This window comes from Dasypus novemcinctus, chromosome 18, assembly GCF_030445035.2.
Source record: "Dasypus novemcinctus isolate mDasNov1 chromosome 18, mDasNov1.1.hap2, whole genome shotgun sequence".
NCBI lineage: Eukaryota > Metazoa > Chordata > Mammalia > Cingulata > Dasypodidae > Dasypus > Dasypus novemcinctus.
In genome coordinates, this window is record NC_080690.1 from 60,773,856 (window position 1) to 60,799,653 (window position 25,798).

Consider the following 25,798-nt stretch of genomic DNA (forward strand, 5'->3'; position numbering starts at 1 on the left):
GGGGAGGGGGCTCGGGCGCGTGCTCGCCCGCAGGGACCGCGGGAGGGAGGGACGTGGCGATGCGGGGGTGGACCGGGCAGGCGCCGGGACCCCGGCCCCAGGGGAGGGACAGGGAGGTCGGGAGCTGTCCTCGGTGCTGGTGCAGGCGGGACTGAGGGGCCGGGTCCCAGGGGAGGGATGCGGAGGGGAGGGAACTTCTAAGGCTACTCCTGGGGGAGTCTGGATTTGCCCTGAGGGCTAGGGAGGGTCTCAGCCCCTCTAGGGGGCTCTTTTCTGGGTGACTGGGAGCTGAAATTTGCTCTGGGGTTGGGAGCCTCAACCTTTTGGGGGTCTTCCCTGGTTTTGCTGGAATCTGTATTAGCCTTGAATGATGGGGGTGAATCACTTTTTTTTGGGGGGGGAGGCTGCCGAAGGAGATGAGGGCCCTGGGTTTCTTGAGGTTTAGGGGCTCCGACTCTGGGGGCTCTCCCTTATTAGTTGAGGACTCTGGCTTTGCTCTCAGTGATGGGGGGACATTCACCTTTGTGGGCCCTTTGCCTCGAGGGTGGGGGATGGTCTCCTTTAGGGGGCTTTGGCCTCCCTGTGGGGCTGTGGCTGTCATTCCTAGGTCTGCATTTCGGGGACTTAGGACTGGTATTGGGGGACACAGCTGTTGCCTTGGCTCTAGAGTGTGCGTGCCAGGGAGTCTGAAGCTGTCCTGGACCCCTGGGAAGCACCTGCTCAGGGACGTGGGGTGGGGTTTGGCCAACTCGGGATTTGCCCTTGGCTATGACTGCGTTTGCCTCCCAGGACCGCTGAGCTGGAGTGGTTTGTTGTGCTTTTTTTTTTTTTTTTTTCCAGAAGGGAGGAGGACCTCGTGACCGAAGGGGGGAGGAGAAAGGGGAGGAGCAAACTGTCCCAGGTGCCAGGTTTGGTCATGAGTGAAGAGATTCTGGCTGGATTTGGGGGACAGGTCTTGTTTTCCTTGGGGAGGGACTCAGAAAGCAGCCTTGTGATTTGTCCTGCCCAGGGTCGTGAGAGGGGCCCACTCTTTTTTTAGGGGGCAGGGGGGAGTCACTCTTGATGCTTGCACTTTGGAAGACTGGCTTTGTTGGTGAGGGGGGCAAGAACTGGCTTTAGTTTGTGGGGACTGACCTGGGAGGTTCACTCTTACGTGTTGGGAAGTCTGGAGCTAGATTTTAGCATAGGCTGGTTTGGGGAGCCAGAAAGCAGCCTCGTTGCTCGCATTTGAGGGCTTGGCTTTGGTCGGGGCTAGAACTGGCTGTGGTCTGGAGGACTGTGGTTTTGAAATCTGAGGGCTGGATTTGGAGAGCCATGTGGGCTCACATGGTGGGGGACACTGGGGCTGGGTTGTGAGGAACTGGTCTACTCCAGATTGGGGGGCCGGTTTGGAGGAAACTAGATGTGGCACTGGTTGGGAGGCTGTTTGGGGGCTTGGGTTAGCCATATTGGGAGCCTGGGGCTAGAGAGGTCTTCTTTGCTCCGTGGGAAATGGGTTGGGGGATCTCGATTTGGCCCTTGTCGAGAGTGGCTAAGACTGAGTCACAGGCCTAAGTGCTGCTCATGATGGGGCTGGGGCTGAACTGGAAGTTAGCTAAATTAGGGTCATGGGCTTGTTTTGGGGTGCTGATTTGGCCCTGGCTGGGTGGAAGCTGACTGGCCCAGAGGTCCTGCCTTGTGGGCTGGTGGGGAGTTGAGGAGGGGCTGCCCAGGACAGAGGGGCCAGGGGACTGGGTACTCTGGAGACCCCTCCATCCGTCTTCCATCCTCCAGAAAAGAGCCGGGGCAGCTCCCTCAATAAAGGCTTCCCTTGCAAAGGTTTTTCCAATCCTTCCTCCTCCTCCCCACCCTGGCAACCCAGGCCCTGAACCTGGGAGCTCGACGAGGGGAGAGGAGGCTGTGCCAGGTTGGGGGGGCTGGCTGAACCCTGCCCCATCCTGCACAGCTGGATGGCTGGATCCATGAGAAGATGCTGATGGCGCGGGATGGCACACGGGAGGACGGCCACAAGCTGCACAAGAGATGGCTCCGGCACCAGGCGTTCATGGCCGAGCTGGCTCAGAATAAGGAGTGGCTGGAGAAGATTGAGAGGGTGAGGATGCAACAGGCCCCTCCACCTGTCCAGGTGCTGAAGGCTCCCAGGGACACCTGGCTTCAGCTCCCAGACCTTCCTCTGCCATTTGGCCCCGCTCACAACCCCAGAGTGGTTCACATCCTCTCCAAGTCTTCTCCTAGCGATGTGGTCTTGAGGAATTCACATAACCTCTCTGAGCCTCAGTTTACCCACCTGTCAGATGGCCAGCATCTTTTCTGAATGGTGCCCATACCTTCCTTTTTGTTAAATATCTTTACCCCTAACTGCATGCTCCCCTGCCAGGCTTCCTTCGGAGGCATCTGAGCTGGAAGTTCAGGGAGACAGGCTGGGGAAGCCCTCGAAAGCTCAAGGTTAAAGTGAACTTTGGATTCCTAATTGTGTCTGTACCTATTACAGCTGTGGGGCCTTGGGGGAACTGGCTTAACCTCTTGAAGCCTCAGCTCACTCTTCTGTAAAATTAAAGGAATCATAAATAAGGAACTATAATTACTATGGTATTATTTTTAGTATATAATTATAATAATATATGTGGCTCTGGGTCACCAAGGAACTTGACTTCATTGTAGGAGGGACCCAAGCAGATGTTTGTTCCAAGTCTGAACCCCTGAACTCCCCTCTTGTCTGCTAGACCACATGCCCCGCAGCCCTGGATACCCCTGCTCTCCTAAGCAAGCAGAGACCCGCAGTCTCCAACTCTCGAATGGCCACTGATGCTCCATAAATGGTGGGACCTGGCAAAGCCACCCTTCTTGACTGTTTCTCTCTTCTCTCTCTGTTTACTTCTCTCCCGTTGTCCCTTTTATGGTCCTTTCCCATATTTCTAACTATGTGCATATCTGTGTCCACCGCCGTCTGTCTTTCTCCCTGTCTCTTTCCCCATGTCCGTCTGTCTTGCCCTCTGCCTTTGTTCTTTGCCTCCCTGCACCTATCTCTGCACTCACCTCACATGTCTCTGTCTCTCTCATGCCTCTGACTCCCTGCCTCTATTCCCCTCCCCACATCGCTCCCTGTGTCCCATTGGCCCCCATCTTTCTCTGTCCCTCCACGCCACCTGCCCCCTCCCCCTCCCCTCCTGCCACCCACCCCCCCTGGGGCAGGAGGGCCAGCAGCTGATGCAGGAGAAGCCAGAACTGGCAGCCTCGGTGAGGAAGAAGCTGGGCGAGATCCGGCAGTGCTGGGCGGAGCTGGAGAGCACCACGCAGGCCAAGGCGCGGCAGCTCTTTGAGGCCAGCAAGGCTGACCAGCTGGTGCAGAGCTTCGCTGAGCTGGACAAGAAGCTCCTGCACATGGAAAGCCAGCTGCAAGACGTGGACCCCGGGGGGGACTTGGCCACCGTCAACAGCCAGCTCAAGAAGCTGCAGGTATGGCTTGGCTGGCCCAGATGGGGGCTCCCTACACCTTGTGGGGTCTGGGCTAGGGTCAGACCCCACTCAAGGTATCTCAGATAGAAGGGACTTAACACCGGGATTTATCTCAAAAGTGTTGCAAGGGCTGAAAGAGCAGAGAGAGAACACTGGGGCAAATTAGTCTTAGTAACTGTTGGAAGCAGCCACCACACCCAGGGCAGGGTTACAAAGGGAGGAAGAATTAAGATCCCAGGAACGTAGGTAGGTAACCAGCCCGCTGAAGTTTTCACAGGTCCCGGACACCCATTTCCCAGATGGAAAAACCAAGGCCCAGAGGTAGGGGAATGACTGCAAATCCTAATCATAACGACATCCACTGAGCACTTCCTCTACTAGGCTCTGTACCGAGCACTCACTGACTCCTCCCAGCAACTCTAGGAGATTGGTACTATTATTATCCCCCGTTTTGCCAGTGGGGAAACTGAGGCACAGAAGCTACCGTGTCTGGCCCAAAGACAGCACGCCAGTGTCTCCCTGGTGACACAGGGGGCTCTTAGAGAACAGATGCAGTGTCTGCTTTATCCGGGCACCCGTCCGATGCTGTTGGCATGCAGTGGCTCAGGACGTGGCTGTTGGCATGCAGTGGCTGGAGGGGCGAGTGTGGGAGTGACTTCTCACCTCCCCAGATGTGACGACTCCTCCTTTACATGCCAGGAACACAGTGCTTGACCGTGGGAGCCTCCTTTCACCAGCGGGAGAAGGAGGCTCTAGGAGGTGGACTCGCTTGCTCTGGATAGTAAGTGGCGGGGCCCGGATTCAAGCTCTTTCTTGCTCCTTTTTGCCACGCCTCCTGCCTAATTATGCTTATAAGCGCTTGGCACAGCATCTGGCAAAAAAAAACCCAGGTCGTCTAATAATAAAAGCATTTGACATGAGTTAGTATTTATTCATTCATCCATGCATCCAGCATCTACTGAGCACCTATTGTGTGCCAGGCACTGCTCTAGGTGCTGGGGTACAACAGTGAACAAAAGTGATAAAAAGCTCACTGCCCTTTTGGGGCTCACTGGCAAAAGAACAAAGTGATGTCCTTATGTGATGTACACCAGCAGTTCCCAAATGCTGTGGCCTCCAGGACCCCTTGACACATTTCATTATTATGGAGATCCCCAAAGAGCTTTTGTTTATGTGGATTATAGTTATCAATATTGACTGTATTAAAAGTTAAAACTGAGAAATGCTTAAATTATTGAATCGTTTAAAAAATAATAATAGACCCATTCACACACGAACACAAATAACATATTTCTATGGCGAATAATTCTATTTCCCAAAGCAAAAAAAAAATTCAGTGAGAAGATTGGCATTGCCTTCTTGCAACTCTCTCTGACATCTGGCTTACTAGAAGAGAGCTGGGATTGCACATCTGCCTCTGCATTCAGTCTGTTGCAATGGTACAGAGCATATGGTCCCCGGAAGACTCTGCTGTGTGCTTGGGAGAGGATGAGAATGATAAAGGCAAAAGCATCTTCATATTTTTATTAAAATAGGTGACCTGTGGACCCCTGAAAAGATCTCAGGGACTTCCAGTGGTCCCCAGACCATGCTTTGAGAATTGCTTGGTTTAGTTACGTGCCGGACACTGCTCACCCTTCCCTCCTCTCCAGCAGCCCCCTTGGGAGAAGCGTCACTATCCTCCCTGTGCCAATGAGGAAACCACAGCACAGAAAGGATCGTGGCATGCCCTGTGTCACAACCCTCAGGCGGCCAAGCCTGGAGACTGTTCAGTACCTTTCGGTTCCCATCCACCCTCCTCCCTGGCTACTCCCAGGCTGCGATGAGATGCTGACCCTCTCCTGGCTTCTGAGAAGTCATGAGTGCCTGAGGTCTGGTCCCCTTGGCTGGGCAGGCAGAGGACACATAGGTGTGCCTTGGCGCCAAGCTTGCTCTGAAGAATCTCCCAGAGGGTTAGCAGAGACCAGAGCAGCCCGTGGCCTCGGTGGTCAGCCAGAGGCCAAATGGCCAGAGCTTGGCATTGGAGGAAGACAGTGTGGGATTCAGATCCCAGCCCGCAGGCTGTCTGTCCCCGCCCTGAGCCTCTGTCGCCCCCTCTTAGGTAAGCACATCGCAGGGCCTGTCAGGGCCAGGTGAGGCTGTAGAAAGGGGCTGGGGCGGGGTGCACTCCCCGGGAGTGAGGAGCTGGGACCTTCCTGGCCCTCCAGAAACAGAAGCGGATGCTCAGTGAGGGAAGTTTGAGGAGGGCGTAGTAAAGTCTTCCCAAGGGTGAGGGCAGGGCAAAGGGAAGCCACGAGGGAGAGTGCAGCGCCAGCGGGTACCGGCTGCTGGGAGCCTGACAGGAGCCTGACCCCCAGCCCAGAATGGTGGCCAGCCCCCTCCTCGCTGGCGCAGAGCAGGTGGGGAAGCTGGAGAGCGGGACAGGAGGGGCACGGGGGAAGGGGGGAGAGCTGCAACAGCAGTTACAGTATTACTAGGATTACTCACGAGTACCATTTCTTCCCTGGAGATCACGCCTGCGGGTGACTCACAGGCGTCCCTCACTAGCTGTGTGATCGTGCGTTAAGGTAGCGACTTTGGCTGCAGCTCGGGCCCCTCTGTGAACTGGGCAGCATCAGGGTGACCTTGGGAAGGAACTTTGTGCCTCAGTTTCCTCCATCAGTAAAATGGGTATCATAACCTACTGACCTCAGTAATAGTGCTGACACTGTTAGGGTTCGAGGCCATAAGGCATACGGCGGTTGCCGAATTGCTGACCCAAAGCGTCGTGATAAATCTAACATCTAACTGATGGTTCCTTCCTCGTTTGTTTCTGTTTGTATTCCATCGTGGAAAATCTCCCTCTTGCCTTGTTACTTTTAAAATTTATTCTGGGGGGGTAGCAGGTGAAACACTGACCTCGTGTTAAAAGTCAGAACTGTCTTCAGTCCACCTGATCTTGCCAAACTGCTTGCCTGGGGCCTTGTGCCAATTAATGAACGCGCTCCCCAGCAGTGGGCGAGAGCTCCTGCTTCCTCCCATCCTCGCCAGCACTCGGCATTGTTGCTTTGTAGATTTTTCCCAGCCTGCTGGATGGGAAGTATTAGATCTCACTGTCATTTTTTGCTTTATGTGTGCGTGTGACTGGTGAACTTGAGCATCCTTGTATCTGTTTCTTGGCCATTAGGATTCAAAGGGAGGATTTGGGGCCTTCGGCACTGATCCAGCCAGAGAGGCCACGAGCTGGGGTCTCCATTGTCCCCACAGTGAGTCCCCTGAGGGGACAAGGGATGGGCCTGGGTTCTCGCAGCTGTGGGGTCCAGAGGCAGGCCCCGGCGCAGGCCTCCTGGCCTTTCCCCAGCAGAGGGAGCCCAAGTCAGGGAACGCCTCTGGCCCCGGCTCCAGATGGAGCCCAGCTGGGCCTCAGGAGCTGCCCAGCAGAGGGGAGAGCCGCCTGGGCGTCGCCAGGCCCTGGGGCCCGCCTGCGCGCCCAGGCACCGAGCATGTGCCGCCGCGGGGGCACTGCCGTCCACCTGGCACGTGTCCTGGCTGCCCCTGCCCTTCAGGCCACCGGGGTCAGCTGGGCTGAGGGGCTGCTCGCCCTCGGTCCAAGGGGGGTGTGGACGAGCATATGTCCCTCCTCGGCGCCCCCTCTGGGTCTCCTATCCTTTCCCCCCGCTCTCTGTGTCTTTCTGTTTCTCTTAGTGGCTGTTAATTTCTGCCCCCCCCATCTGTCTCTCAGCCTCTGTCTCTGAACCTGTCCATCTCTGTGTCTCTCTCTTTTTATTCCTCTCTGTCTGTCTGACTCACTCTCTCAATCTCTTTTTATTTGGATTGTTCACCTTTGCCTCCCTCCTTCGGTGTCCCCTCATTCCTCCTGTACCCACTGTGTCCTTTCCCTGGCCCACCACCCCAGCTGCTGCGGCAGGCCCCAGGCCGCCCACCTCCCAGGCCTCGTGCGGTGCCTCAGGCCCAGCTGCCCGTCCTGGCAGAGGAGCCAGATGGTGGAGCCCCAAGTCCTCGCCTTCCCAGGGACCCGGCCAGCTGCTCTGGCTCAGCCTCTGGCTCCTGTGGGAGGTGTGGTGGGAGGCTGGTCTCCGGCCATCTGAGGGGGGACCGGCCAGGGGAACATGCCCTGGAGGCTTTGCAGCTGTGGGTGAGCCCCTGGGGGCCCCTCACCACCCCCACCCCCACCCCCACCTGAGCAAGGTCTTTCTCTGGTCAAGGAAATGCCCTTCTCCACGTTTGTCTGTGTCGCACATCTCCGTATCCAGCTCAGCGTGGCCTAGGGGACGAACCCAGTTCTATTGCATTGCTTTGTGACTGAGGGCAAGTGACCCCACCGTTCCGATCTTCACTGTCCCCAGTTATAGAGAAGCAGATGGCCGAAAGCTTGGGTTTTATGGTTACATGGCCCTGGGTTCACATCCTGGTTCTGGCAGTTTTTACTCTAGGCCAGTGACTGCTGGCCTTTCTGAGCCTCAGTTTCCCCAACTGGGAAATGGGAAGGCAGTGAACAGAAGGTGGGTGCCAGCAAGACTCGTGCTGATCTGGGGCCGGGCTCACTCTTCCGCTGCCTGTGGTGTGGCTGGGGCCTGAAGCTGCTGGGGAAGTAGGGGCCTCTGTGCATCTTTGTCTTTTTTCACCTTTGATTTTTTTTTTAATCGAGATAATATTCACATACTAAAAAAATGCACATTTTAAAGTGTACTATTCAGTGGCTTTTTAAAATTCATAAAGTTGTATATCCATCACCACTACCTCATTCCAAATTATTCATTTTCATCACCCCAGAAAGAAGCCCCCTGCCCATTAGCGATCACGCCACTCCTGCCTCCCCCAGCCCCCGGCAGCCTCTGCTCTGCTTTCCGACTCTAAGGACTTGCCTCTTCTGGCCATTTCACAGAAATGGATCAGACATTCTGCAGCCCTTTGCGTCTGACTGCTTTCAGCAGCATGTTTTGAGGTCCATCCATGCTGCAGCCTGCATCAGAACCTCCTGGCTCCTCGGGTTTTCAGGTTTAAAGCTAGGTTAAATTTTAAAAATGTTACCTTTGGTAGTGCCTGGCTGAGAGAAGCCAAGTAGCCTGGGGACTAAGATAACAAACACACTCAACACACCTTTCCAGAGTGCTGGCCACGCCAGGTACTGTGCTAGGTGCTGGGATCCAGCATGAAGGACAGACAGTATCCTCGTCTTCCCCGCCCTCAGAATGGTGAGGGTGAGATGAGCTAGTGCCTAGGGCAGGGCTTGGCATGAGGAAAGGCTCAGAATGTGTTCTCTGTTGCTACTGTTAGGGTAGGACCTTCGAACAGAAGGGCAGAATCTGCAAAGCAAAAAGTCTTTCCTGCCCCTCCACACACGATTTCACTCCCCAGAGGTGTAACTACTCTTACTAGTTTCTTCTCTGTCCTTCTAGAAATATTATTTGTGTACACACACACATACACATGACATACATACACAAACTCTTTTTCAATTGTCAAACCATCTGGCACATCCTTCCTTATCACATAATATGGATATTCTCTGGTCTTTTAAACTGCTAACTAATATTCCACAGCATGGTTTGACCATTTTTTACCTTCTCTTGAGAGATCTTAGGGCTGTCTCCAGTCTTTTGCTAGTACAAATAGTGCTGCAACAGATATCCCTGTCCTTATCTATTTGGGCCCATGGGCAAATATTTCTGTAGGAAATGGCCCCAGAAATATAATTTCTGGGCAAAAAGACCTATGCATTAGAATTTTTGATGGAAATATTGCCACGTTTCCTTCTGCAGAGGTAATGGATGTGTTACCCGTCTGCCCATGTGTTCACCATCACTGGGTAATCCCTCTGCTAGTGTCAGAGGTGAAAAATGCTGCCTTGCAGCTATTTTATTTTGAAAAGTAATGTTGAAAGAGGTTGACTATCTTTTCACGTGCTTCCTGGTTGTCTGTACTTCTTTTTCAGTATCTGTTGCCCATGTTTGCCAAAGAGGATATGCATTTAGTTGAGGGTTCAAGTTATGTGGCATTTTTGTAGAAGTAGAAGTGTGTTGGTCCCCGGAATTCTTCCACCTCGGATCGTATGCTGGAGATGCTGTGGAGAGGATCTGTAACTTGTAACCTTGAAATTTCAAGCCATATTTAAGAGTTTTTGGATTTCTTCTGCATTTTGATCTATCACTTAAGGATTCTGTAGGCAAAAGTTTCTTAGCGAAGGGAGTTCACGGATAACTTTTATTTTCTTTGATTTCTGCAGCTTGGGATTTTGCCTTTTTAAATTTCCATCTGATATGGTTTTGTCTTGTTATAAGTTTTGATCTTGACCCATTTTTATGACGCCTGTAGATTGTGGACTCTGTCAGAGCCGTTTGGGGTGCTGTTCCCAGTACTCCAATGCAAAACTGACGTAGGCTAAAAGGAGAATTTCTTGGTGGCTCACAGAGCTGGAAACTCCAGGGAATATGGCTCATCAGTTGCTCAGATTCTGTCCTCAGGTATCTCCCTGTCTCCACGTAGGGGTTCTGCTTTCCTCTGCACTGGCTTCATTTTTAGGAAGCCTCTTCCCTGGAGTGGCAAGGTGGCTCCCAGACCATATCCTTAGGAGCCCCAGGGAAAGAGAGCTCCTCTTCTGTGCACACACTTTTCCAGAAAAGGGGGGAAGGTTTTTCATCGGCAGGTGTTTTTGTTTCCTCACTCCTAAAACAAATACCATAAAACGGGCGAGCTTACCCAATGGGGATGTATTGACCCAGTCGTTGATTGGTTCTGGGGAGAAGTCCAAAAGCGAGGCTTCAGCAAGGCGATGCTTTCTGCCAGAAGACTGTGGCCTTCTGGGGCTGGCTGCCAGTGGTCCTTGGTCCTTGGTTTTCCCATCACATGACGTGCTCACAGCAGTGTCTTCCCCTTTCTTTGCCGGGTTCCGTTGACTTCCACTTCTGGCTGCTCCTCTTGACTTCTCTCTGTGACCTTCTCTATAAAGCTTCGGCTATAGGATTAAGATCCATCCTGATTGGGTTGGCCACACCTTAACTAAAAAGAACCTAATCAAAAGTCCTCTTCACAAGGGGTTCGCACCCATAGGGATGGATTAAGATGAAGAACACGTTTTTCTGGGGTGCATAATTCAACTCCCAATAGCTGGCTTAGGTCACCTGACCATCGTGACCCAATCCCTGCAGCCAGGCTGATTCTCTATTCTCATTGGCCAGGCCTGAGTCACATGGACACCCTTGGAACTTTGGGTCTTCTCAGCCCATGAGGAAGCTCAGTAGAGTGGGACTGAGGTGGCGGGAAAGGGTGGGGTGGGTGTTTAGCAGACAAAACCCAACCAACCAGCTGTGCACGCCAGAACCCTGAACAAATGCTTCGGCTTGGTTCTTGAGTTTAGATTTGCAGTCATTTGCCATAATCTGTTACCACTTAATTTCATTACTATTTTGTTTTCTTCTTTACTGGCTCCCCCCATCTGTTTAGAATCACACGAGTAATACATGAATGTATTCTTTGGGTAAAGATTGAACTAGCCCAGATGTCTTCCATAAAACATAAAGTCTGCCCCCCACCCCCAATCCCACATCCTAAAGGAAACCAACCTCAGGATCCATTTAGTATGCCTCCTTCTAGACCCCTTTCTATGCATTCACAAATGTGTCTATGTAGATTTTTCAATGTTTTTTTTTCATGTTTAATTTACATTTTTGAATAAATAATAAATTTTCATGGCTCAGAAATCAAAAACTATATTAAAAAGTTCTGTGTGAAAAGTCTCTCTTTCATCCATGTTGTCCCTTCTTCACTAAGTTCACATCCCCCCAATAATTTGGTGCCATCTGTTAATAATTTCTTATTTATTCCAGGGAATTTTTATGCATGTGCAGCCCGATACAAATATATATTCATATGTAGGCTTTAAATTGCTTTTTCCCCTTAACAGTCAGTCTTGACTATTATTTCGTCCTGGTGTGCATTTGTTTAACCATTTCAGTCTTGGTGGGTATCAAGGTTGTTTCCAGTTTTTCCCCCAGTACAAACTCTGGTATGATGAACATCCCAGGACAAACATCTCTGTGCATACCTGCCAGTATTTCTTTGGTATATATTCCTAGAAGTGGAAGTGCAAGGGCTGGGTCAACGGAAAAACATTTTCCATTTTGATAGGACCTGCCAAGTTCCCTTCCAAAAAGTCTCTACCCATCTGCACCACCACCAGCAGTGGCTGAGTGTGCCCATTTCCCTGGATCTGTGCCAACAGTAGATATTATTGATCTTTTAAATTTTTTGCCAGTGTGATGAGTAGAAAAAGATACCTTGCTTTAAATTTCATTTTTCTGCTGAGTAGTGAATCTGGGCATCTTTTCATATGTTTATTTCTTCTCCCTGTTGCTTGCTCATGTGCAATACCCATTTCTCTTTGGGGCCATCTTTTCCTTTCTTGATATCATTCATTCATGCATTTAGTCAATCATAACTGAAGGCCTAGTGTGCGCCAGGCACTGTTCTAGGCCCTTGGGAATTCAGCAGTGACCTTGACACAGCCCCTGCCTTCGTGGAGCTCATGTTTTAAAGGCAGGAGACCAACAACAAAAAAAACCCACAAGTAAAAACAGTTGTCCTATGGTCGTAAGTGCTGTGACGAGGAAGGAGGATAGGGGGAAATTCTCTGATTGTTAAAGAAACTGGTTCCTTGCTCTAGTATGTATCAAATATTTTTCCAGTTTGCCATTTAGCTTTTAATAACATTTATGAAATTTTGGTTGATGCAGAAGTATTTTTATTTTTATGTGATGAGATTTATAAATCTTTCCATTTATAGTTTTGAATGATTGGAAAGGTTTTCTCCACCCCAAGATTGTAAATGTATATATCCAAGTTTTCTTCTAGTGCCTTATGGATTTACTTATTCAATTTAAGTCCTTCATTCACTTGGAATTGCTTCCAGTGTAAGGAGCAAGGAAGGCATCCAGCTAAATTGGTTAGCCAGTTGGCCCATGACTTTTTCCTGAATAACCCATCTTTCCCTTGGGGATTTGAAATGGCCTCGATAAAATATATGCATCTTCATGTGTAGTTATGTCTATTTTTTCCACATCCTGTCTATCCCTATGGCACATCAGCCAATTGAATCACTGAAGCTTTATATTTTATTTTGACAGCTGGAAAGTCCGGTCCTTTGGAAAAATTATTTCACCTCTCTGGCGCTCAGTTTCCTCCTCTGTAAAACAGGGATGAGTACACTAACCTTGACGGGTTGTTCTGAGAATTAATGAATTATTGGACTACTTTATTTCAGGGGGGCAAGGAAGCCTCTTTGAGAAGGTAATCTTTGAGCTAAAATCTGACAAGATAGAGAAGTCCGGTAGAGCGCACAGGAAGGGCAAGGGCCCCGTGGCAGGAACGAGCTTAGTATGTTGCAGGATCACTGAGGAGGGCAGCAGGATTGAGCAAAGGGAGGGTGGAAAGGTGGGCCGTGTGATGTTTTGCCATCACCCAGGAGCCACAGCAGACTGCAGAGGGAGGGTGGGGTCGGCTGACCCGGCGTCTGTTTCCGCAGTCAATGGAGTCGCAGGTGGAGGAGTGGTACCGCGAGGTGGGCGAGTTGCAGGCGCAGACGGCTGCGCTGCCACTGGAGCCCGCGAGCAAGGAGCTGGTGGGCGAGCGGCAGAGCGCGGTGGGCGAGCGCCTGGTGCGCCTGCTCGAGCCGTTGCAGGAGCGCCGCCGCTTGCTGCTCGCCTCCAAGGAGCTGCACCAGGTGGCGCACGACCTGGACGACGAACTGGTAAGGCCCGACGCCGGACCCGGGGTGGCATCAGGGTAACCTGTGGCGGCGCGCGGGACCGGCGCGGCGGCGACCAGGGACCAGGGACCAGGGACCAGGGACGGGACGGGACGGGACGGGACGGGGGAGCGGGGGCGGAGAAGATAGGGGGCGGGCCCGGGGGCGGGGCTAGGGGACCCTGCAGGCGGGTGGATGGGGTGGCTGAGAGATCCACCCACTGATAGGCCCGTCGACCCATTCCTCTAGTACTTAAGTTATTCATTCACTTTTTCACTAATTCATTCATTCACTCATTCACTTTTTCACATTTACTGTCATGCAATCAACGTTCACTCATTGATTTGCTCATGAAGTCATGCACTTGTTTATTCATTCAGCCATTATTCCTTGCTTCTCTCATTTGTTTACTTATTATTCACTCAAGCACTCCTTTATTTGCCCATTCAACCACTCACTTTCTGATTTGCTCATGCGTTCTCATTCACTCACTAACTTGCACCCTGGTGATTCTGGACCCAGACTTGTGCTTAGATCATGCTGATGATGTCAGAGTGACCGAGGCAGACCCTGTTTTTGCCCACAGTGGGCCCAGAGTCCAAAGAGGAAACACACTTGTCCTCAGACAGTGATGACCCAGGGTGGTTAGGGCTGGAATAGGGGAGCTTAGGGAGCTCTGGGAGCCCAGAAGAGGCAACTGGCCAAGGCTGGAAGCCAGGGAGGGCTTCCTGGAGGAGGGGACATCTGAGCTGAGACCAGAAGGGAGAGGATGAGTGAGCTAGGTGAGGGAATGAGTAGGAGATTCCAGGAAGTGAGAACTGCATGTGTGAAGTCGAGGTAAGCACGGCCTAAGCACAGAGGAGGCTGAAGATGTGCCGGGGCTCTCGGGCAAGGAAGGAACTTGGAGGCTGTGCAAGGGGCTTAAAGTTCTGTGGGGAAGCAGGGGTTCCCGGGTACATTCTCCCCTTGCCCTGCTCCCTGTTGTCCTCTTCAGGTGTGGGTCCAGGAGCGACTGCCACTGGCCCTGCAGACGGAGCGAGGCAGTGGTCTGCAGGCTGTCCAGCAGCACATCAAAAAGAACCAGGTGAGATAAAAATAATAATAATAAAACAAAAAAGCATTGGGAAAAAAAACAAAAACCAGGTGAGCAGAGCCAGAGAAAGCGAGTGGGCTAGGACAGACTGGAATGCAAGTGACAGAAAACACAGCTCAAGGTGGTTAAAGCCATTCAAAAAAAAAGAGTATTTTGACTTCTGTCATGGAAACAACGGTGAGTGGCAGGTACAGAGACATCCAGATGCTTCCCCGATATTGTGTCATGAATCCCTCCGTTCCACCTTGTCCTTTCCTCTCCTGGGGTAAAAGTCCTCCACCAGATGGAAGTTTACATCCCACCAGCAAAACTGAAGGGCCCTTCTCCCTCTCAGTAATTTCAGCAGTATTCCCAAGAACGGCTCTCATTGGCTCGCCTTGAGTCACAGGCCCAGCCCTGAGCCAATCACGGTGGCCTCGCCACCTCCCGCCCTGGAACCAGCTGTCCAGTCAGCCTGAACTTAATTACTTGGGCTGAGTTGGGAGAAGAGGGTTCCCCAAGGGAAAATCAGGGTGCTATGACGAGAAGTAAGGGGACGGCTACTGGGCAAGGAAAAGCAAAACAAAAATTCAAAACACTCGTAGGGAGAAGGAACACGAGCAGGGAAAGGGTGCTTGCCCTCAAAGGACGATGGTCTCATGCCAAGGCTGGGAAAAGTAGGGGGCTTTGAGCCAACGAGACCAAATGAACCCCTAGAACCTCTGTGTATCTGTTCACCTCTCCGGGGCTCAATTTCCACAACTGAAGAAGAAGAGAATTGGTCTAGAGCGTCATTGGTTCTCAGACCTCTTGGCAGAGGAACCCTTTGGTCAAAGCAACTTTTTCACCAAAATCCAAAGTAAAACACATAAAAGCGGAAGTATAATGACAAAACTAATAATGATAAATGATACCTTGACTAAAGACTTACATGTGCCAAATACTGTCCTGGGGGTACATTCTTATTTAATTTAATTTCTTTATAATCCTATGCAGTAGATAGTATCATTAATTCTAGTTTTATCAAAAAATGTAAGCTGGGAGAATGGAACACTGAAGGATGTTGGAGGGGGGTGGGTGGGTGGGAGGAGCACGCAAATTATTTGGAAAGGTTCGTGATCATGCTGCGCTACTTCGAGCTCTGTAGGAGGCTGTAGTTTTTCCTTAGATTTTGTTGTCTATCTTGATGGCAATACTCTTGGCTTTCGAGGGTATTGGGGACAGAACTGGCCCATCATTTTCACCATTGAGAAAACCGATCAAGGGCACTTAATACTCAAAAGTAGGCAATTCAGTTGTGTGTGAGGAGAGTGCTAGATACATCCAGCCGTTAAACGGGTCAGAGCGGTTGCTATCGGTGGAGCACTTGGCACGTTCTGGGCCCACTTCTAAGTGCTTGACATTTATCTGCTTACAACAACCCAAAAGGCAGTTATTAACAGGCCACCAGTAGCCTGAGGTCCTCGGCCTCTCTGTGCCTCAGTTTCCTCATCAGTAAAATGGGAATGATAATGCTGTCTGGCTGCTGATTTTGGAGTGGGGAGTGGATGTGTGGCTACATTACAGAAAGCCCTTCCTTAGCAAAGCGCATTGGCCGGTAGTGGGCACCCCACAAGTGTTGGCGGCTATTATTAGCCCCATTTACCAGCTAAGGAAACTGAGGCACAGAGAGGTTCAATAAGGTACTAAGCAAGTTTCAGAGCTGGACGAAGGCACCTCTGGGGGTGATGGGAGGCTTTCAGATCTTGATCTGGGTGCCAGTTACGTTGATGTAAACCTGTGCTGAAGTGTTCAACTAAGAGTCCCGCAGTCGCTATATGTAAATTATACCTCCTTTGAACTTAAGCGGCCCATTCGTGGCCTGCATTTCAGCCATTTAGTGGCATGCTGTTTCCGAGCACAGCCTCTGGAGCCAGGTTCCTGCATTCCAAATCCTGTCACCCCTTACTAGACGCGTGTTCTTGGGGGTCTGACTTCACCTCTATGTCTGTTTTCCCACCTGCCACAGGGGGATATGAGTGGGCGAGTAAGGGTAAAATGCTGAGGCGACTGTTTTTTTTTTTTAATTTTTTATTGATTTTGTAAAAATATTACATTAAAAAAAAAAACTATATGAGGTCCCATTCAACCCCACCACCCCCACCCCACCACTCCCCCCCAGCAACACTCACTCCCTTCATCATGACACATCCATTGCATTTGGTAAGTACATCTCTGGGCATCTCTGCACTTCATGGTCAATGGTCCACATCATGGCCCATACTCTCCCCCATTCCATCCAGTGGGCCTGGGGAGGATTTACAATGTCCGGTGATTGCCCCTGAAGCACCATCCAGGGCAACTCCAAGTCCCAAAGGCTCCTCCACATCTCATCTCTTCCTGCCATTCCCCATATCCATCAACCACCATGTCCACTTTTCCCATTCCAATGCCACCTTTTCTCTGTGGGCCTTGGATTGGTTGTGTCTCTTGCACCTCTATGTCAGGAGGAGGCTCAGATTCCACATGGATACTGGATGCAATCCTCCTGCTTTCAGTTGTAGGCACTCTAGGCTCCATGGTGTGGTGGTTGTCCTTCTTCAACTCCATCTTAGCTGAGTGAGGTGAGTCCAATAAATCAGATTGTAGGAGCTGGAGTCTGTTGACGCTCAGGGCCTGGCTATCCTATTGTCAGTCCAGAGATTCAAATCCCCTAAATATATCTTAAACCCCAACACCAACTACAATTCCAGTAAAGTAGGATTGAGGGCGACTGTTGATTTCGGTGTGGGCCACAAAAAGTGGCGGAGGCCCATGGGGTCATGCCAGTCTCTGAGTGTGGCCCCCCAACCCCCCTCCCCAACCCAGGGCCTGCGGCGGGAGATCCAGGCCCACGGGCCGCGCCTGGAGGAAGTGCTGGAGCGCGCGGGCACGCTGGCGACGCTGCGCAGCCCGGAGGCAGAGGCCATGCGCCACGGCCTGGAGCAGCTGCAGGGCGCCTGGGCTGGACTGCGGGAGGCGGCGGAGCGGCGGCAGCAGGCGCTGGACGCCGCCTTCCAGGTGGAGCAGTACTACTTCGACGTGGCCGAGGTGGAGGCGTGGCTGGGCGAGCAGGAGCTGCTCATGATGAGTGAGGACAAGGGCAAGGTGCGCCCCGGCTGGGGGTGCGGGGGGCCCGGGGGTGCTGGAGCCAGGGGCTGGCCGCTGCTGCCTCATCGCGGGTGCCATGTGCCCCCAGGACGAGCAGAGCACCCTGCAGCTGCTCAAGAAGCACCTGCAGGTGGAGCAGGGCGTGGAGAACTACGAGGAAAGCATCGCGCAGCTGTCACGCCAGTGCCGGGCGCTGCTGGAGATGGGGCACCCTGACAGGTGGGCAGGGCGGGGCCGGGATCCTGGTCTTGTGCAAAGGACAGCTCATAGGGAATGGTCCAGAGGGATCCGGGGCCTCGCCCTTAAACATTGGGGCAGGGTCAGAATTGGAAGCTAGAGTGGGGGGGACCTCACTGCCTAGTGCTGCACCCCTCGGATTTTGGCTAGCGGGCGGGGCGGGAATGGGGGGAGTGGAGAGGGTGGGACCAGCAGCAGTGGGATTTGGGTTTAGGGATGGAGCCTTGTTGTGGGGTGGGGGCCCAAGTCTAGGATACAGGAGGGAAGAAGAGCCCAGAACAGGGACGAGCCCTCTTCCCCGCTGGTGTCGTGGGTGGAGCCCGGGGGCGCAGAGAAGCCTGCGCTGCTGAGATTAGGTATGGGGTGGTGTCGCCTCGCTGTGGTCAGTAGAGGTGACCTGGGGGTGGGATCTGAGAGGCCATGCAGGGGGACACCGCGGTCCAGGAACCCAGAAATTGAGCACAGGGCAGCAGAGTGCATTGGCTGGGGACCCAGAGGGGAATTGGAAGCCCCCCCCGCCCAGATTACTGAGGAGGGGCATGGGGTGTGGTGTAGGAGAGGGAGCTGGAGTGTGGGAGGCTGCGTTTTCCCTGGTGGGCTGCGTGAATCTAAGTCTGAGGGGCCACGGCCCTGCCCGGGGGTGGGGAGCAGTTGCGTAGGGGCTTTCGGCCTGCCTCGGCATCCCCAGGGGACTCCGTCCCCGCCCCTCCCTGTCCACCCCAGCGAGCAGATCAGCCGGCGGCAGTCGCAGGTGGACCGCCTGTACGTGGCGCTCAAGGAGCTGGGCGAGGAGCGCAGGGTGGGCCTGGAGCAGCAGTACTGGCTGTACCAGCTCAGCCGCCAGGTGGACGAGCTCGAGCACTGGATCGCCGAGAAGGAGGTGGTGGCCGGCTCGCCCGAGCTGGGCCAGGACTTTGAGCACGTCACGGTGAGCGCTGTGGTTGTGATACTAAGTCGGCAGCCACTCTTTGTGCTCCTAAAGTTCCCTGGGCCTCAGCTTCCCCTTCCATGATGGGAGCATAACCGTCACGACCACCACCTCAGGGCTCTGGGGTGAGACAGTTGATTAATGGAACACACGGCACTTAGGACAGGGCCTGGCCCACACATGCTGGACACAGTGTCCGTTACCATCCTCTGAGGATCTGGACTGTTGTCGTTACTATTATTCCTAAGTGCACAAAAGTGTTAGGTATTATTTTCATTGGATTGTCATCATTAATTGTTATTACTTTTACCTGCCACAGGATGGTGGGTTGGGGGTGCTGGCATATGTGACACCTCGATCATGCCGTGCCCTCCCCCCTCCCCACTCCCTCGTGGCAGGTGCTGCAGGAAAAGTTCTCAGAGTTCGCCAGCGAGACGGGCACGGCCGGGCGGGAGCGGCTGGCGGCCGTGAACCAGATGGTGGACGAGCTGATCGAGTGCGGCCACACCGCGGCGGCCACCATGGCCGAGTGGAAGGACGGGCTGAACGAGGCCTGGGCGGAGCTGCTGGAGCTCATGGGCACGCGGGCCCAGCTGCTGGCCGCCTCGCGGGAGCTGCATAAGTTCTTCAGCGACGCCCGCGAGCTTCAGGGACAGATCGAGGAGAAGCGGAGGCGGCTGCCCCGCCTGACCGCCCCACCCGAGCCCAGACCCAGTGCCGGCTCCATGCAGCGGACCCTGCGCGCCTTCGAGCACGATCTGCAGCTCCTCGTGTCCCAGGTGGGGCGCCGGCAGCCGGTCTGGGCAGGGGGGAGGGCGTGGACGGTGGCTGCGGGTGTGGGCAGCGGGGCAGGTAGAAGCTGGGCAACGGGACAGACAGAAAACAGGCCACAGAACAGGAAGAAATCGGATGATGGGGCAGGTAGAAAACGTACTGATTGTATGATGTAAAGAAATCAGGCAGTGGCAGCAAAAAGATGTGCAGTGGATCTGACAGAAACCAGACACTGTTTCTAATGGAGAGTAGGCAGCAAATCTTATGTAAATCCATGTGGACGGGCGACGGGAATTGCTAGAGCGCTAAGAGAAATCTGGTTGGGGGTGGACGGAAATTAGACGAGTCTCTGATAGAAATAATATGATTTTTCTAAAAGAAATTTGATGGCTGTGGATTCAATAGAAATGGTAAAGGAGTTCAGAAATCAGGCAGTGGGTCTGACAGAATTGGGTGAGTCTGAGAAAGCAGCTGGAAATAAAGCTGTGGGCCTAACAGACCTCAGGCGGCAGCGCTCAGGGAAACAGGGCTGCAGACTTCATGGAAGGTACAATAGAAACTGGATAATTGTTTTTATATAAGTCATACAAATGACTGTTAGAAACTGGGCTGCGAGATTTGACAGTGATGAAGTGGTGCATCTGACAGGTATGCTCCTTCTGAAAGAACTCAGGTGGCTGAGCCACTGAATTGGGCAGGAGATGTGATAGAGGTGCGAGTATTTGAATCGCCATCCTGAAAGAAATTGGGCCACAGGTAGTAGGTCTGAAATAAACTGAGTGATGCAAAATAGAAGAAACATTGGACAGGAGGTTTCGAGGTGGGGAGGAGTTTCCTGAAAGAAATCCCATCAATCCGAAACAAGATGGAGGAGGGCCTGAAAAAAATGAGGTGACAGAACCAGTAGAAACAGAGCTTCGGACCCAAAGAAATCAGACAGGGGACTGAAAGGAACCTGATCCGTAGGTCTAAAAGAAGTCAGAAAGCAGACAAGTCGAAAAGAAATCAGGCAGGTGCCATGTGGGAAATCCAACTGTGGGATCCCAGGGGCTGACGGGGGTGGGGGGAGGCGGGTCCTGCACCCAGCCAGCAGACAGGAGGGAGGGGGCGGGAGCCCCTGCCCACTGGAGGGCCGGGGCCCGACCTGGCCTGCCCCTCAGGTCCGGCAGCTGCAGGAGGGGGCCGCCCAGCTGCGCACGGTGTACGCGGGCGAGCACGCCGAGGCCATCGCCAGCCGGGAGCACGAGGTGCTGCAGGGCTGGAAGGAGCTGCTGGCAGCCTGTGAGGACGCCCGCCTGCACGTCAGTTCCACGGCCGACGCCCTGCGCTTCCACAGCCAGGCCCGCGACCTGCTCTCCTGGATGGATGGCATCGCCAGCCAGATTGGGGCAGCCGACAAGCCCAGGTGCCCCTCGCCCCACCTTGGGCCCCTCGTCCCACCTCGGGCTTCCAACCTGAGTCTGGACAGCCGCCAGCACCGCAGCAACCCCCTTCCCACAGGAAATCACGACAGCCAACACCACGGCACCTCTGAGTGCCTGGCACCATTTTAAGTGCTGCCGGGCCTGGCATTGGGGGCTGAGAGCAGGGGGCATCCTCCCGCCCCCTCTCCTCTCCAGTTGTCCCCATCTCCCCTCCCCGTGGGGGTTGTAATGGCATAGGCCAGGCTGAAACCAGGACAGGGTCAGAGAAGGCCGGGGAAGTTATCTGTCAGGGAGGGTGGCCAACGGTCACGCCAACATCTTGGTGGCTTATCGACATCGGTATTGATTTATTGTCACATAGCGGTTCAGGGTGGGTGTCCAGCAGGAGCCTGCCCCCCGGTGATGGGGACCCAGTGTCCTTCTATCACTCGGTCCCAGGAATCTTCTACGTCCAGCTGCAGATGGGACAGAGAGCGCAGGGAGGGTCACACGGGAGGTTGTAGGGGCCACGCCTGCACTCACACTCCATCAGGCAAGTGGCCCCAAGCTGTCTGCAAGGGAGACCAGGAAATTTAGTGAGGGGTGTGGCCAGGAGGGACCTGCCCTTGAGAGTGGTGGACAGAGCGCCGCGGCTGCACGGCCTTGCACCTACCTCCATTTACTCAGCAAGTCTACCGAATGCCACGTACGTGCCAGATGGTGAGCAAGGCCAGGGCCCGGCCCTCGTGCAGCCTCCATTCTGAGGACAGAGGCAGGCAACAAATAAGTAAACAAACAAACACATACTATTATTTCAGATAGTGCCAAGGACTATGGAGGGACATAAAGCAAGGGAAGGGAATGGGGGTGGGAGCTATCCTACGGCGGCCTGGCCAGGTGTCTCTGAGGTTGTGACATTTGAGTGGAGAGCTGAATGAAGTGATGGGCGAGCCAGGGAGTTTGGGGAGAAGGGCTTCCCAGGTGGAGGCGAAGGCCGGGGCCAAGGCCCTCGTGCCTGAAGAAGAACAAGGAGAGGATCGTGGCTGGATGGAGGGAGAGAAATGAGGTCAGAAGGTGACAGAAGCCATGGGCGTGAGGGGTTGCCTTTTCTCTGCGAGATGGGAGCCCGGGATGAGATTAGAGCAGGGGAGGCATGTGATTCGATGCACGTTTGACAACAGTGACTCCAGATGCCTTGAGCAGTGATCCTGGTGAGAGAGGACGGTGGCTTCCGCGTGGCTGCATGAGAGAGGACGGTGGCTTCCGCCACGGTGTTGGCTGCAGAGATGGAAAGAAAGAATTGGGTTTGGGAATGAAAACCATCTTTTTATTAGAGAAAATTTCCTACATACACAGAAGTTCGAGGTAATAGGGTGGCATGACGTGGCTTCCACGGCCGTCATCATTTGGCTAATCTGGTTTCATCTGTTGCTCCTCCCGCCCCCTCCACTTCCACTGGGTTATTTTAAAACAGATCTCAGACTGCGTATCGTTTCACAGGGTGTGTCCAAAAGTTATAATCGCCGAGTCTAGACTGATGGGAGGCCAGAGGAACTGAGGGAAAAGAGGGAAACGGGTGAATTTAGGGAGATGAACGTCGGGGGGAAGGCTTGGAGGGCGGGGGAGGACTGCTCGGGGCACACTGGCCTGGGCAGGGGCCATTCCAGGGCGGGACCTTCCAAAAGAAGCTTGGACATACTAAGTTTTATAAAGTTACCGTGGCCGGCTGGCTGAAGCTTCAGAAATTCGACATTGTTCTGGACATACGGAGGCTTAGAACAGTGCTGTCCAATAGTTCTTCCATGCAAGCCGCAAATGTAAGCCACAAATATAATTTTAAATTTCCTTGTAACCACATTTTAAAAAAGTCGAAAGTGAAATTAACGTAAGGTTATATTCTATTTAGTCTAATATATCCCAAATATTATCATTTCAATATGAAACTAATATTAAAACTATTGAGATACGGTACATTCTTTTTTTTTTTTTTTGTACTAAATCTTCAAAATCTGATGTGTACTTTACCCTTCAGCACGTTTGGCAGACTAGCCACATTTCAAGTGCTCAGTTGCCACATGTGGCTAGTGGCTACCATTCTGGAATGTTAGATTCATTGGCTAATGGAACCCTCAGAATCAGAGCTATAGATGTTTGTGGGTTTTTAAAAATTGGGTGTTGAAACCCTAGAAGGTTAGAATTGCCAATGTGTCGAATTTGAGCACCTTGGAAAAGTTGGAATCTTTCAATCAGTGAAGGACCTTGGACCCTGAGAACTTGCTCATAGAAGGTGGGTGTCCCCAGGCACCTTCCATAGAAGGTGGAAGCCCAGGCCTCAGGAGTGGAGCGTGCGGGGAGGGCCGTGGGAGGCTGCCGGTGGCTCAGATCCCCACCTGCCGCCCGCTGCAGGGACGTGTCATCGGTGGAGGTGCTCATGAACTACCACCAGGGCCTGAAGACCGAGTTAGAGGCGCGAGGGCCTGAGCTGACCGCCTGCCAGGAGCTGGGGCGCTCTCTGCTGCTCAGCAAGAGCGCCATGACAGACGAGGTGGGGAGGGGTGCAGGGGTTCCCCTCCAGCCCCACCACCCCAGGCTGGCTGGGATGGGCGCCAACAGCCCCCGCCCCTGATGCTTCTCCTGCCCACCCACCACTCCAGATTCAGGCACAGCTGGACAAGCTGGGAACCAGGAAGGAGGAAGTGTCAGACAAATGGGACCGCCATTGGGAATGGTTGCAGCAGAGTGAGTGGGGGCCCAGACATCCTTGGCTCAAAGGCACAGGGACACGCTCCACCATGGCATGAGTTCATATGCCACTTGGGGGTTCCCTCATGCAAACATGAGTGCTGGGGAGGGTGGACATACCTTATCATGGAATCTCTGGAGGCATATGGCACAGCCCTGGGCTCAGCCATTCCTGCAGAGCCTGGAGAGGTCAGGGGTGGGGTGGGGACATCCAAGACTGGGTGATCAGGACGCCAAAGGGGGAACCCAGGGAGATAGAGGAAGCCAGAGAATTCAGCCAGGGCCCCAGGAAGGGCCCACAGGTGCCCCCAGCACCCTGGCCCCGCATGTCTCCCCTCAGTGCTGGAGGTGCACCAGTTTGCCCAGGAGGCGGTGGTGGCCGATGCCTGGCTGACGGCCCAAGAGCCACTTCTGCAGAGCCGGGAGCTGGGCAGCAGCGTGGACGAGGTGGAGCAGCTGATCCGGCGGCACGAGGCTTTCCGCAAGGCGGCCGCCGCCTGGGAAGAGAGGTTCAGCTCTCTACGGCGCCTGACCACGGTCAGCACCCCAAATCCTGCCCAAGACACACCCTCACAGAGCTCCCATCCAGTGGGAAGACCGACCTGGCACCAGAGAGTGACAGCCCAGAGGGGTCAGGGCTGGGATGGGGTGGGGCGCACAGGCAGAGGGGTCCAGCCAGATGGGGGAGGAACCAGAAGAAACTTGTCCTGGCTTGGGGGATTCTGATCTGAGACTTGAAGAATGAGAAGGGACCATTGTAATGAAAAGTCTTAATGTCTAGGAGGGGGCATATGGGAGAGAGGAAATGGGGGTGCAACAGGCACCTAGAGAAAGTGATTCAGCGGGTGCTTAAAAAAAAAAGGTGTTTGCAGGAGGAAATAGGAATTAGGTTCCCAGCATTCCATAAATCCCAGGCATGGCCTGGCCAACGTGGCCTTTGCAAGGAACAGACAAAACAGCCCCGCCTGGGTAGTGAGGCAGACAGGACCCAGAATTGCCTTCCCAAACTAGCCCTGGCTTCCCTGTCCCCAGATCGAGAAACTCAAGGCGGAGCAGAGCAAGCAGCCGCCCACCCCCCTCCTGGGCCGCAAGTTCTTCGGCGACCCCACGGAACTGGCGGCCAAGGCAGCGCCCCTGCTGCGGCCAGGGGGCTATGAGCGGGGCCTGGAGCCCCTGGCCCGCCGGGCCTCGGACACGCTGTCGGCAGAGGTTCGGACCCGGGTGGGGTATGTGCGCCAGGAGCTCAAGCCCGAGCGCCTCCAGCCGCGCATCGACCGGCTGCCGGAGGTCCCGGGCAGGGTGGAGCCCGCTGCGCCGCCGGCCGCACCCGAGGATGCGGTGGAGGCCCCAGGGCCCCCGGTGGTGGTGGAGCAGGTGCGGCCACGGCCGGAGCGCCAGGACTCAGCGGATCGCGCAGAAGAGCTGCCCAGGAGGCGGCGGCCGGAACGCCAGGAGTCAGCCGATCAACCCGAGGAGGCTGCGCGGAGGCGGCGGCCGGAGCGGCAGGAGTCAGCAGAGCACGAGGCGGCACACAGTCTTACCCTGGGCCGCTACGAGCAGATGGAGCGGCGGCGGGAGCGGCGGGAGCGGCGGCTGGAGCGGCAGGAGTCCAGCGAGCAGGAGACGCCCACCAGAGGAGAACTGGTCAAGGGGTGCGGCCCTCTGTGGCCAGGGAGTGAGGGAAGCGGGGCGGGGAGAGCTCCTAGTGCCGGCAGACCCAGTGGTGGGGGGTTCTGGAGTCAGAACTGCCAAAGGAGCCAGGTGCGGATGTGGTACCCATTTTGCAGAAGTGTAAACTGAGGCTTAGAGTAGGAGACCTGCCCATTGTCCCACAGTGCAGCTCTTCCTGGTGTCAGAGCCCCTAGATTCTCAGCCACTGGTTCTGACCCCTGCCCTAAACCCCTGAGTGGCCCCGGTGGGGGCCTTGTCCTCTCTGCACCTCGGTGTCTCCACTGGGTTAATGGTGGAGCCATCACCTCCCTGATTGGAGCTAAGACCCTTGACCATGTGTCACTGAATCCTCTCAACAGCCTTGTAAAGTGGAGGCTGTGGTCATCTCTATTTATGGCTAGGGCAACTGAGGCACAGAGAGAGCAAGTCACCCAGCTGGCACAAACCAGGACATGAACCAGACTCCAGAGTTAACCATAGTGTGCTACACAGATCAGTCCAGTCAGCTGTGTTCCCAGAGAGACCTTCGGTCAAATATGTTTTAGAGACTGACTTCTTCCTGGCTTTTTAATTTGCTATTTCATGAACATTTGTCGAGCTCCCACTTTGTGCCTGGTGTGTGCTGGGGACAGCTGTGGTGAAAC

At 53.9% G+C, this 25,798-nt stretch overlaps 1 protein-coding gene across 1 annotated transcript in view; it reads left to right on the forward strand.

Annotated features, from left to right (window-relative positions):
* SPTBN4 (spectrin beta, non-erythrocytic 4) overlaps positions 1 to 25,798 on the forward strand; it is a 76,219-nt gene that overhangs the window by 46,616 nt on the left and 3,805 nt on the right. The window contains 13 exon segments of the mRNA XM_058280271.1: positions 1,946 to 2,092; positions 3,193 to 3,456; positions 12,977 to 13,201; positions 14,193 to 14,282; positions 17,118 to 17,396; positions 17,488 to 17,618; positions 18,360 to 18,564; positions 18,963 to 19,343; positions 20,499 to 20,743; positions 23,148 to 23,286; positions 23,396 to 23,480; positions 23,824 to 24,020; positions 24,516 to 25,135. Of these exon segments, the coding sequence (XP_058136254.1) occupies positions 1,946 to 2,092; positions 3,193 to 3,456; positions 12,977 to 13,201; positions 14,193 to 14,282; positions 17,118 to 17,396; positions 17,488 to 17,618; positions 18,360 to 18,564; positions 18,963 to 19,343; positions 20,499 to 20,743; positions 23,148 to 23,286; positions 23,396 to 23,480; positions 23,824 to 24,020; positions 24,516 to 25,135 (3,008 nt within the window).